Source organism: Zingiber officinale, chromosome 5A (genome assembly GCF_018446385.1).
Source record: "Zingiber officinale cultivar Zhangliang chromosome 5A, Zo_v1.1, whole genome shotgun sequence".
Classification (NCBI taxonomy): Eukaryota; Viridiplantae; Streptophyta; class Magnoliopsida; order Zingiberales; family Zingiberaceae; genus Zingiber; species Zingiber officinale.
In genome coordinates this window covers 88,801,416-88,815,048 of record NC_055994.1, presented here as the reverse complement: position 1 = coordinate 88,815,048, position 13,633 = coordinate 88,801,416, and the positions used below count along the sequence as shown (strand labels likewise).

The window sequence follows — 13,633 nt, the reverse complement described above, 5'->3', positions numbered from 1 at the left end:
GCATCCACTTAATTCTCTAGTTAGCTAGCTGCCAGTACTTGCAGTTCATTTTTCAACTTAATTCCATGGAAGAAAGAAAGAAAGAAAGAAAGAAAGGCATCTCGATCCTCGGCCTTTTCCAACAAAGGCATGCAAGCATTCGGCAACAAGCAGCTAGCTAGCTACCTAGCTACCTAGCAAGCTAAGGGAAGGGAAGGGACTTTAATTAATTAATCTCACAACTCACAAGCTAAGGTCCCCCCTCAGCTAGGCCTCTCACTGAGTGGCCGAATGATCCTTACTGTAAAGCTACATCCATCTCCATTGAATGGCTGGACCACGTAGGTACTATACAGCAAGCTAAGGTCAACTAAACCAGCAGTAACATATTTTACAGAGGCAGAGGAGTTGAGATATATATATATGAAGAAGACTTATAATTAAGGTGGTGGCTCCACGTTATGCCTGTAATGGGAGACAGCAGAAGCCACCATGCATGCAGCTGCAGGTCCGCCAGCCAACGAAATCCTCCTAGGTTTTCAACTATTTTTACACTGCTAGTTGCTCAGTAACCTGATCTTTTAGCTAGGGCTCTTCTCTTTTCTCCTCTCCTTTCCTCTGGCGACTGTACTACTGTGCATATGTCGAGCTGAATGGTGATGGTGGTGAGGCAGCTGCTTAATTGTGCCACAGAATGGACGGAGACAATCATGAATGGTGATGGTGCTTCACAGTTTTGGACCAAGATTTTGCTGATGAGGTTGCTGGTAAAGTGTGACGATGGTACAGTGAAATAGCATGGAATGGTCCATTTCTGAAGAGAGAAAAAGGAAAAGAAAAGCATATGATTAATGGTCCACACAGCTCAGAATTATTTTTAGTATTATTCATTACTGATCAGTAAATTGAATTAATTAATCACAAATATAATGCATGTAGGTGAAAACTGTGCTGCTTGTTCTTTTAGTTTATGATGATGCATGATCTCTCTCATCATGTAAATGCACATTCATTAATTGTTTATTGCAAGAATTTTTATCTAGCTAGGTACTATTCTTAATTTAATGGCTACAAAGATCTAACAAAAAATCTCTTATTTCTTCTTTTTAATGTATGAGTTTGATATAGTCACTAAGATCTTGTGATTACATATTATATGCAAAAAATTTTTAAAAAAAATGAAAAATCAATTCCAAATAAAATTAATAATACTTGTTGCATGCCATGATTGCTTCTAGTGATGGCATGAGGGTTCATCCAACCTCATGCTGTTCCCCCCCTTCCTTATCCTCCAAGGGCTCTAGATCTTAATGCAAGAGAGAAGGATGGAAGGAGATAGTGGAGGTGGGATCGTCAATCAAATTATTGATTATGCATTTGGCTACTAGTCCAAAATGGTCCCCGACCTTTCTTTCGAACCCTAATTATCTTATCTCTCGTTCGTTCCGCATTAAGTTCTTTTCCTTTCATCATGTAGTTTGGGCACCACTAGGGGGGACAAGTCTTGCGAAGTAACCAAGAAACTGTTAGATCCATAATTTGAATGCTTTTGGTTCACTTGTAAGAGAAAAAGGTCCCAATTTTATAGTTTTGTACTATGTGTTCCCTCCTAGCTAGATCTCTTCCATGTTGTAATCATAGTAAAAAAAGTATATATATGTTGAGTTAAAAAGTTTAGATAATTTATGAAAGAGATATCGACTCCCCCTTAGATGCCATAATTTGAGACTCCAATGATTTAATGTTAGTTGTGATATGCATGATAATTAGACTTCTAATGATTTAGTATTAGTTGTGATATGCATGATAATTAGACCTAATTGGATGCGACATCAAACATGATCATGATAAAATTGATTGACTCAAAGCATTTAAGCAAAATTATTTATTGAAAATTTGAATAATTAACCTAATAAAAAGATAATTTTGTAGTAATTTTCATTGAGACAATTAAGCCTAAACTTAGCCACATGCCTGCAAAGTGAGTCATATGGCGAAGGATTCTTACAACTCAAAACCATTCCCACATGAACACCAAACATGTTCTTGACTCTAATCCATTAACTTCATTCTCTTATTATTTTGAAACAAAAATACATTCTAATCTAGTGTTTTATTTTCCTCTTATGCTGAGTTTGGTTAGGGGTAATGTAATCAAGCTTATAATGTAATAAAATTTATAATATAATATAATATAATGTAATTAATATTATATTACTATATTTAGTGAAAGAGTTGTATACTATGCATGTAATATTTAATTATAAGGGTAATTATATTCTTTTATTTTATATCAATTATTTTTTATAAGGAATGTAATTATATTATTATAAAATGATAAAAATATCCTACGATCTCTGTCGGCGGTGGCGGTGACATCAGCGATCGATTGGTGCAGGAAATAAACTAGGGGTATATTTAACTTTTAAATTTTAGTTAAATATTGAGTTTGGAATGTAATTGGATTATATGATGTTGGCCTTCATGTAATCCATATTACAAAACTTTATTATGTTTTATAATCAAGATTACATTACATTACAACTTTAGAACTATACTAAATAAAATAATTAATATTTTAATATAATCTTGATTACATAATAAGATTGATTACCCCTCACCAAATCTTGTCTACTAGATAAATCTTGAGCACAACTTATACATACTCAAAAAAGGAAAAAAAAAACTGATCTATAAAATATTTGTCTCATTTACAAATTAAATCTTGATCTTTTTATCATTCCATTTTACCATTGCACTAGTGTTTTAGATCATGTTGGCCTTCACTTGCTCATAAAGAGTATGATAAAAACTGATTGAATTCAATTGGTACTGAAAGAGTTGGAATGGTATAAATTGTCATGAATGTCTTCTTTTCTAGACCCAGTCTACAAGTCCTTTTATTGGGACTAGAACCTCAAGTTCAGGTTCATTTTTTTTTCAAAAAATATATTAATAATAAATTGATAAATATACCAAACAATAAATAAATTTAGATCCAGATTTATGCAATTTTATCAAATTATTTAATCAAAGAACTTGATAGATGAGATTTTATATTAAAACTGACTTAAATGAGTGACAAACTGTCAAAATTTACTTAACTAAACAAACTCAATGATTAATATTTGGTAATAAAATAGTGCAAATGAAGACAATTGTTTTATTGTGGTTGTTTATTTATTTATTTTTAATTTGTTTTTGTTGGCTTTGTTGTAGGCTTTTTTGCTTTGGTTTTAGCATTCACTTTTATCAATGAACAAAGTTGGAAGGAGGAGCAATCAATTAAATGAGGGCAGTGATATGTAGCTGTAGCTTGCAGAAGCCTATTGCTATTAATTTCCTGTAAATCTTTGTAGCCATGTTTTTTTTTAAAAAAAAATATATTTTATTTAATTAGAAAAAAATTAAAGAAAACATTATTTAAAGTTGTGGAAAAGAAAAAAATCTGGTATTTCCTTGTATTTTTTTAAAGAGATATGATAAATAGTCATTACTCTAGTAAATTGATTAAAGTCCTGTAAATTGCAAGATTAATCCTCAATAAATATATATATATATATATATATATATATATACACACACACACATATGAGATTTTGCATGGGCTGTTCATTCACACAGAGTGACCAACTCTCATATTTTGTGCTGAATAGTCCTAACTATATAAATTACATTAAGATCATCTATTTGATTAAGAAAGATCACTCATAAATGTGTAGTACAAGGGCACAAAAAGGATCAATGGACATTACAATCATTATTATTATTATTGATGGATTAGTGTGTTTGTGAATATATAAAAATATAAAAAGGATTTAGATTAAAAGACTAAGTTGTATAGCTAAATTAAAAGAGGACCATTGCAATATTTAAATTATTATTATTATTATTTATTTATTTTGTTAGTTCCTTTGTAGTTTTCAAGTTAATAGTTTGGATAAAGAAAACACACGGCTATCGCTATAAAGCTGCTCCCTATTAAGTATTTAAGTCCAAATTAATAAAAGGAGAGGTTGTTTTCATATACAAAGATTTGAGCAATAATAAGGTTGGTAGCCAGAGAGGATAAGCTACCTATAACAATCTTCAATATGTGAAATTTGAAAGGTCATTTCATAAAATTTCATGTGAAAATAATAATTTTCATATCTCAATAATAATAATAATAGTAATAATGCTTTATTTTTCAAAAAAAAAAAAAAAAAGAGTAACGTGGTGGAGGCATATTGTGAGGACTATGCACATAATTAAATAAATAAAGAGTTGAATCAAGAAGTCAATTTTTATCATGCATGTTATAATGCATTATTTTTCATTATTTTATTTTCAACATTTTTATATGTGGAAAGGGGGAATATACCAATATGAGAATGAGCTTTCAAGCCCTTTTTAATTTGTGAACCACATAATTTGATTTAAAATATTACAATAAAATGGTCAATTATGACTTTATTAAGCACGCTTTCTTCATTATGTTTTTCATATGGTAGGTACATCGATACTTTGTGGGGAGGGAGGAATATGTCAAATTAAATGGGGATTGAGATTTGAGGTTGATAATTACAAGAAGCTTTATAACGTTTAAACATTTGAATCATAAAATGCAATTCGATGTTCTCTAGATATGGCGTAAGGATAAGACGTTCAACAAATTAATCAAGCGTCAATGGTTTGAATCTTGATGGATGGATGTTTTATTCCTTAGGAATTAGGAAATGACTATTCATTCCTACTCATATCCAAAATAAAGGCACAGTAAGAATATCTACTGCAAGCTCACCATTAATTAATTAATAAATAATTAAGTCCTTCCCAACTGACATGAACTAAAACGGCAACTCATATCGCCAGCCTTTTCTCTCCTTCCTTCCTTCGTCCCCCTCGCCTCCGTGTCGTTTCGCCCGTTACATCGCCGATACGATCGATTCCTTCTCCTGGCGGTGGCGGCCGCTTCTCTTTGTATATATATCCCTTCCCCGCGGCGAGGCTGCCGTCGCGGCCGTATTGCGATTCGGAATGCCGGAATGATGAGACGTAACGCCGTCGCGGAAGAAGGGGAGGACGAAGAAGAGTTCTACGAGTCCTTGGACCGGATCCTCTCCTCCTCCGGCTCCTCCACCTCCGGCTCCGCCTCCGACGACGACCACGGAGACGACGGCTCCTCGCCGCTGCTGTCCCACGACGTCTGGACCTCCGAGCCCGCCCCTGTGGCCGAGCGCCGCCGTTTGCTCTTCCAGCGATACGGCCTCGCCGGAGACTCCATCCTTTCCCGCCTCCCTCGCCCCGGCGACGCCCCGGCGCCTGCCCTCGATGCCCCCTTTTCGTCCGACGCCAGATCCGACGCCTCCCTGGAACCCTCGTCTGTGCGTACGGCCGAGCCCCTTGTCCGCCCGCACCGGCACCGCCACCGCCAGAGATCCGCCAATCTGTCGGTTTCGATTTCTCGATCCTCGTCCTCGGGGGTTATTGAGGTCTCCGACGGCGACGGCGGTAGAGGAAACCGACGCCCCGAGGACTGCGGCGCCGCCGATTGCGACGATCCCAGGTGCTTGATCAGGAACCTCGACAACGGGAGGGAGTTCGTGGTGAAGGAATTCGGGGAGGATGGGATGGGGAAGAAGTTCAGGGAAGTGGGGACTGGGCGCCAACTCACGATGCAGGAATTCGAGATGTGCGTTGGCTGCTCGCCCATCGTTCAAGAACTGATGAGGCAGCAGAATGTGGAGGATGCAGAGGCTGGGCGGCGGAGCAGCGTCGGCTCTGGTGAGTCTGGCAGCGGGCCGCGAACAGATGGGGTTTTGAAAGGAGGAACACGGTCGAAGAAGAAAGGCGGCTGGTTGAGGAGCATTAGGACTGTGGCTGGGGCTGCTATCACCGGAGGACACCACCACTACCACCAGGACCGTCGGAGCAGTGATGACAAGGATACATCCTCGGAGAAGGGAGGGAGGAGGTCGAGCTCTGCGACCGACGATAGCCAGGATGGTGCACAGGGCCTTGACCTTCGGGTCAAGGTCTCTCAGTATGGAAAGTCTCACAAGGAGTTCACTGGTTTGTACATGAGCCAGGCAATTCAGGCACATAATGGTTCTATTTGGAGCATCAAATTCAGCTTGGACGGCCGGTACCTAGCCAGTGCAGGGGAGGATTGTGTCATTCATATTTGGGAAGTCTCTGATATCAGTACAAAGAGTGATTTGCTCAAGGCTGCAGAGGAGAATGAGAATTTCAAGCCATTTGCTATGGCAATCAGTAATTCCCCTTCAGATCCAAGATCAGTGTTGGCTTGCGCAGAAGCAAACTCCTGGGATAAGAAGAGAAGAGCAAAGATCCCTAATGGCCGGAAGTCTAACAGCTCAGACTCTGTTATAATGCCTGAGCATGTGTTTGCTTTGTCAGACAATCCTTTCTGTTCTTTCAGAGGGCATGTTGATGATGTCCTTGACCTCTCCTGGTGGAAATCACAGGTTTGTTTTAATGATAAAGTGCTAAGTTCGTTTTTGAATCAATTTGAGTTGAAGAACTGAGTGGTGAAGGGTAAAGAGAAATGAAAATTACATTATCTGATTATATAAATTTCTTCAGTATTACTTGAGATATATAAGTCCAATGACTGCTTGAGATCCATCTAATTGAGTTACAATAGTTGTGTTTGTGCAATTCCACATAATTGTGTTCCAACGGTTAACTTGCAATCAGGGACTCCAAGTTATTTTGCTACTAAAAATTGAGATGATTATGTTGGAAGAATTTGCGAAGGCTTTCCTATGTTTAGCATTATATACCTCGAATATAGTTATTGGTTTAGGTACTCAAATTTAGTTGATATAGCAAAAAACTAAGCTACCACATACAGATAGTTGGCTTGGGTTTCATAGAACTCATATCACCCTGGATGTCTAGAAATTTGTTTTTGCTGAAATTTGAACATCAAAGTGACTCATACTCAGAGCAATTACAGATAGAAATTTAGCTACATTGAAATAGACGCTACTGGACATGGGCACAAACCAGCACCTCCTCGAACCTAAAAGGAGACAACTCAACAAACATTTAATCCTATCATCTGAATAAATTAAGACCTGACACTGACTGATAGTTTCTGTATGTTAGGACAATTAACTTATCTTTGCTGAAGGATATTAGCTTACATTATTTCTCCATTTGCACTGCCCTTGATTTATTAGTAAACTGTGCCTGGTTTGAGATGCTCAATTATCTGCTAGTTAAATATCAAATTTATGTTCAAAGTGCTACTACAGTGTATTTAAATCCACAGATTCATTCTTTGGAATGATTTATACTATACAAGAACAATTTAAACTTATATTCGACAATTGTTTTACATTGTTCATAATACGTGTTGCAGTAAAAAATAAATGTTTTTGATCCTTGAATTATATGGGAAATTATTCCTGAACACATTTTATCAGCGCCTATCTCTTTTGATCATAAATTTTCCCCTTATTGAATTCTTCCATGTTAAATTTCATAATCTATCCGTGGATGTTGCTGATTGCCTGCCCATTTATATATGTGGTATTGTTATTCAGAGAGTTGAATTTTTTTGGAACAAAATTCACAATACCAAATTTGTTTGCTTTGCAGTATCTTTTATCATCTTCCATGGATAAAACTGTTCGACTTTGGGACTTGCCCAGCAAATCCTGTTTAAAGATATTCACACATAGTGACTATGGTAAATTCAGCTTATCTTCAAACTTTTCTTTTCCTTGTCCTGTTATACTTCCTTTTTACTAATTTCTCCCAAATTCTCCTTATTGTTTGCATTGATGCAGTGACTTGCATCCAATTCAATCCTATTGATCATAGGTATTTCATCAGTGGATCCCTGGATGAGAAAGTCCGCATATGGAGTATTCCTGATCGACAAATTGTTGATTGGGATGATTTGCATGAGATGGTCACTGCTGCTTGCTATACCCCTGATGGACAGGTATCAAATATTGACGGCCTTCAATTTTCTTCCTAGTTTCCAATGAATTCCCATTAATATGCAATGTTTAATGTTTTGAATTCTTAAAGGGTGCTCTTGTTGGTTCTCACAAGGGAAGTTGCCACCTGTATGACACATCTGGTATGTAGCACTCAAACTTATTATTGTCCTATGTATTTGTTTTCAATGCTTCATTGGTTATATGACATGGATCCTTTTCTTTTTTAGATAATAAGCTTCTCCAGAAAAGTCAGATTGACTTACAGAACAAGAGAAAAAGATCCAGGCACAAAAAAATTACTGGCTTCCAGGTACTCTAATGAATTATGGTTCTTTTGCTTTGAAAATATATATGACTGTCTCTGTCTATTTAAGTGCCAATTTAAATGGTTGTTAAGTTTTGCTGACCGGCATTGTTAACAGTTTGCTCCTGGGAGTAACTCAAGGATATTGATCACATCGGCAGATTCACGAGTCCGGGTAGTTGATGGCAATGACCTAATCCACAAGTTTAGAGGTAGAAATCTTCCCTTTTGTAAAAGTCAACAACTTTGATATTATGGAGTAGTAAAAAGAGCCCAACAAGTACTGGAATAAAAGCTTCTGAGTATGCTTCAAATGCGAAATCAATTTTCCTTTTAGATTTTAGATTGGCTCGAAACTATAGCATGATAGGTTTCCCTGGTTACCTATTGGCTTCATGTTATATATTTTGCATTAATCTCAAATAATTTAGTAACTAACTAATTTGGCTTTAAGTTTCCTGGTATAACTTGAAAAATATAAAAGAAAATGCCTTTAGCAACCTGAAATAAGACCAAATCTAGTTCCTCAGCTGCCTATCGGTCAGAGAATATTTTTCATAGTATAAGCACCTGGCTGGGCTCTACTTTTAAAATGAATTTCATGAAAGCTCATTGCTACTATCTTTCTCGGAAGGCACACATCACTTTCTTCTTCAGTCTCTCATCTAGATAGAGGCTCAATTCCTCACCATGGCATGACAGTTTCTTCTTTTTTACGGGCAGCAATCAATAGAGAGTCAGGAAAATGCCATAAAAGGACCTTTTGCTCAGTCTACTAACTGAGAGAAACTCTGTTATGATCCTGATAAGAATATTCATTGTTAGGAGGTTTCAACTGCCTATTTGAAGATCTAATTTGAAAACCGCCAGGGCAACAAACTCAAGGCCAAGCTGAAGGCAGCCAATTCATGTGATTTTATATTGAAATGCCTGAGGCAGTTCAGTATCATTCCGTGTCAATTTCCTTTGTTGTTGAGAATTGAAGGCTACTAATGGGATTATGATTTATAAGATCAGTCAAGATGATCTGTGAACCAATTTTCCAGCTTTCACAGCCCTATTTAATAAAAAGTTAGTATAATTCTCATACCAATGAACACCCTCAGTATGTTATAGAATTCTGGAACTCATTTTCACCAATCATCCTCGCAAGTTGTGACATTCCTATGTCATGAACTCACTATCGTATTGGAAAATGACTGTTGCTCTGTCTCAGGTTTTCGCAATAGAAGCAGTCAAATCTCAGCATACTGGACTGCTGGTGGCAAGTATGTGATCTGTGCCAGCGAGGACTCTCAAGTTTATGTATGGCGATATGATGAAGATTCTCAACCTAACCGGACTAGAACCACTGCAACTGTCACACAATCTTATGAGCATTTCCACTGTCAAGGAGTGACCATGGCTATTCCATGGCCAAGCTCAGGAATGGGAGGGATGGCAAGGGCCCCCTCAAACAAACAGAATTCTCTCAGCGGAGAATCTCAGGCAAATTCACCACTAAAAGGTGAAACTGATGGGGCCCATCTTTCACCTTCTCCTCAATCCCAGAACACCAGTCGTCTAAGCCCAAGATCAAATCACTTTTGTGATAGGGGTTCAGCAACTTGGCCTGAAGAGCTCGTGGCTTACAAACAGAGCCTTCGAGACAATGGCGATCCATTCAGCAGTGGGTACATGCCAGTGCAAAGTTCGTCAACCTGGGGGTTGGCGATCATCACAGCAAGCCGATGCGGTGAAATCAGAACTTTTCAGAATTTCGGCTTTCAGTACCAAATATAATTTCTTACTTTTTTTCAAATGATGCAAGATGTAGAATTGCTCGCCGGCCTTGCTGCCACAACCTCCACTTCCCAGGTTGAGGCTGTAGTTCCTATACAGTTAGATGGATACGCGGTGAGACTTGTAATATCTATGCATGGTCTATTCGCAAGAGAACCAATCCCACATGCTCGGTGGATGTTGGTATTGCAAGAATGTTGTTCAAATGTACATTAAAGCGGAAGAAGCTGAACACGGCGGCGATACTTAGAGCTGCTTTGGGTTTGGTTATCTGCTCTCTCTCTTTCTCTCTCTCGGCCAAAACAATCATGTTTTGGGATAGTGTGTTCTAGCAGTCCCCTTCTCCCTCATTATTTCATTCTGCTATATGTTGATGTAACCAGAGAAATTAAATTCAAATGTTGCAAGAAAGTTACACGTAGTTTATGGGTCTGTTTACAGTTGACACGGTTAATTAGTTTAACTGACTGATGAAATTTAATTGTAATCATTTATTGGATCTGGACCGTTGATTTGCTGATTATCAATTTATTTATCAATAATTATGATTTAAAATTGCCCAAGTCAAATAGTTGTAAAATTTATTAAAATAATTTCGATCGAGAACACGCCCAGATCAATTTTAGTTGGGGGTTGTGTCTAAATTCGGGCAAATGAGTAACGTCCTGTAAGCTTACGTGGCAAGAAGTGATAGCAAAAAAAAAATACATAAATAGACGATGTTAACTCAAAATAGGATATAAATTAAGATAAATTTTTCTATAAATACTAGAAATATCAAAATTACTCTAAATATCTTAAAAATAAAAATTATCAAAAATAATAAAATACTCTGAAAATAATTTAAACGTGGAATTTGGAGTCAAAATTTAATGGTTACAGTTTTATTAAAAATAAACATATGTTTTTAAATTCTATACGTATAGCCACCGATTATATCGGATTCCGTGTCCTAAATTAAAAGATACTTCCTTTCAAAATTTAAAATGTAATTTCATAAGGATTTAAAAAAAAAAAAACATTTCAGTTAGTTCTTTAATAACTGGTGGTTAGATTGCAAACCTGTAACTTTTCTGTCTCGTAAAGTTGGTCATCAATCAAAGATACAAAGTACAGATCACTCTTTATAGAACAAGTTAATGGGAGATAACCTCAAATCAAGTGTGGATATATTGTTAGTTTATGCTAATTCATTCATTTGAGATATATGTGCATTTACATCACTACTTCTAACATTAATCTTATGTTAAAAACAATGTGCGGTGATGCGGTGATAAAGGAGACCTACCAACTACGGGTTAAAGGAAGAAGATAGCAATCGACATGGAGGTCAACGTCAAGGAGATCAACGGCAGAGGATCAATAGGCTCACTAAATGGTAGCCGAGCGGAGCCCTACATCAAGAGCTGACCGGGCATGAGTCGCTCGACCAGCAATGGGATGAGCCAAGCGAAGGCGCGTGTAGATACGTGAACATACTATTTAGACTCGTCGTCCACTACAAGAAAATTGAGATTTTACAACACTTAAACGATAACGTTTTTTTATAAAAAACGTTGTCTATTTTTTTTTAACAACGCTTTTAATGAAAAGCGTTGTCTATTTCATTATTTTCTTATTAATAGACATCGTTTTTCTAAAAATCGTTATCTATTAGTGATTTTTACGGGTCAAAGACAATGCTTCGTAAAAAGCATTGTCTATTAGACTTTTTTTTAGTGTCTACGACAACGTTTTATAAAAAGTGTTGTCTATGGTTAAATTCTCATCTAAATCTTGATTAATACAAATTGTTGGATCTAGGTAAGGAGTAGAAAACCTGAACCCTTCTCCCAACTCCTATCTTCCGATCGTTTTTGATCCCGAACCCTTCTCCCAACTCCTCATCTCACGCGACCTTCTCCATCCAACTCCTCTTCGGCAAACCCCTCTCTCGCGAACCCCTCTCCGCGAACCACTCCTCTGAACTCTTTTCCGTCAAGACCACACCTTCGTCAAGCGGCAGATCTCGGTGCTGAGGCGATCGACCACGACAGATCGACCCATCTCTTCGCCTCTTTCGCCCCCGCAGCAGATCCCGTTGTCTTCTGGTATGCTACTGTAACCCTAATGATTCCTTGTCCTAGTACCTTTTAAGTTGTTCCTCCAAGCCTTGAAACTCCTTGTGAGAGTGATTTCATCTGGTATGCTACTGTAACCCCAATGACGCTGAGGCAGTGTGCTTTCGGTAGCTTCCTTGTGAGAATTTGAGACCTTTTGTGAAATTTTGAGATCTTTCTCAAGCTCCCTTCTTTGGTCTTGTTTCTTTTTCCTTGTTGTTGTCCTTTGTCTTGCCATTGCATTCGAGTCCCAAATCAGCATTCAGTAGCCTCCAAGAAGTCAAAATACCAAGTGTAATTTCACCCAAAAAACAAAATCATTCTCTTTCATTAAATCCATCTTCTAATCCATGCTAATCATATAATAATTGCATCCAAGAAGTCAAACTTCATTCTCTAGCTGTTTAGATTTTCATCACAAGTGAAAAACTCAATTTTCCCTTATCTTTACAAAATATTAACCACCTACTTCTGTTGGGAGATATAAATATCTCCACTGCATTAGCAAACTTATGTCTAGAAAACATAATTCATAAATATCTGTTGTTGTTTGCTGTTTTCTTTTGTTGTTGATATTCTAAAATATTTGTAATTAATATATGTTGTTATTTTTATTTTTATTTTTTGTTATCTACCTTTCCTTTGTTATCTGTTGTTTTAAAACTTGTGTTTGTGTTAATATTTTGTATATTATTTACAACTATTTTGAAGGTGTTAGCTCATTGTTGGTTATTTAGTTGTTACAAGAATGGACAAAGAATGGATGTCAAAGGATAGACTATCACGTGAATATAAGTTTGGAGTAGAGTCTTTCTTGCAATTTGTAATGACAAATGCTAATGATCGTAACGCAATATCTTGCCCATGTGCAAAATGTGGTAATTTAAAGAAGAGAAATGTACAAACTATCAGAGCACATGTGTATTATAATGGTATAGATTTAACATATCATACATGGATATGACACGGTGAAAGAGCTACGATAGGGAACTCAAAGAATGATAGTGATCAAGTAGGGCCAGATGAACAAAAATATGTTGCTGAGGACCTAATAGATATGGGACATGCTGCATTTGATAGTTATGCCGAGAATCCAACCCAATTCAATAAGTTACTTGAAGATGCCGAGAAACCTTTATATCCTGGATGCACTAAATTTACAATGTTATCTGCAGTTGTGAAATTATTCAACTTGAAGGCCAAATATAGTTGGAGTGATAAAAGTTTCACTGACTTACTTAGTTTGTTAGGAGAAATCCTTCCAGATGACGATGAATTGCCTTTATCTTCTTATGCTGCAAAGAAAACCTTATGTGCATTAGGGATGGATTATGTGAAAATTCATGCTTGCCCTAATGATTGTATCTTATATCGGAAGGAGTATGAGGATTTTATCAATTGCCCTACTTGCGGGATGTAAAGGTGGAAGTTGGGCCAAACAAATACGATAAAGGAAGGAGTTCCTGCAAAGGTTCTATGGTACTTCCCCCCTATTCCAAGATTTCAAA

At 37.0% G+C, this 13,633-nt stretch overlaps 1 protein-coding gene across 3 annotated transcripts; it reads left to right on the top strand.

Annotated features, from left to right (window-relative positions):
- The first annotated feature begins 4,811 nt into the window (after positions 1–4,811).
- Positions 4,812–10,538, top strand: LOC121980901 (WD repeat-containing protein 44-like). Of its 3 annotated transcripts, none has more exons than XM_042533171.1 (8): positions 4,812–6,449; positions 7,591–7,681; positions 7,782–7,939; positions 8,029–8,080; positions 8,168–8,250; positions 8,363–8,456; positions 9,461–9,979; positions 10,061–10,538. In XM_042533171.1, exons 1-8 carry the CDS (start codon positions 5,007–5,009, stop codon positions 10,240–10,242), a joined length of 2,622 nt encoding a protein of 873 aa, XP_042389105.1. In that variant the 5' UTR covers positions 4,812–5,006; the 3' UTR covers positions 10,243–10,538. The 3 variants fall into 3 exon arrangements, with proteins under 3 accessions (XP_042389105.1, XP_042389104.1, XP_042389106.1); XM_042533170.1 differs by having other exon boundaries at positions 10,055–10,538; XM_042533172.1 differs by having other exon boundaries at positions 9,461–10,538.
- Positions 10,539–13,633: the final 3,095 nt, after the last annotated feature.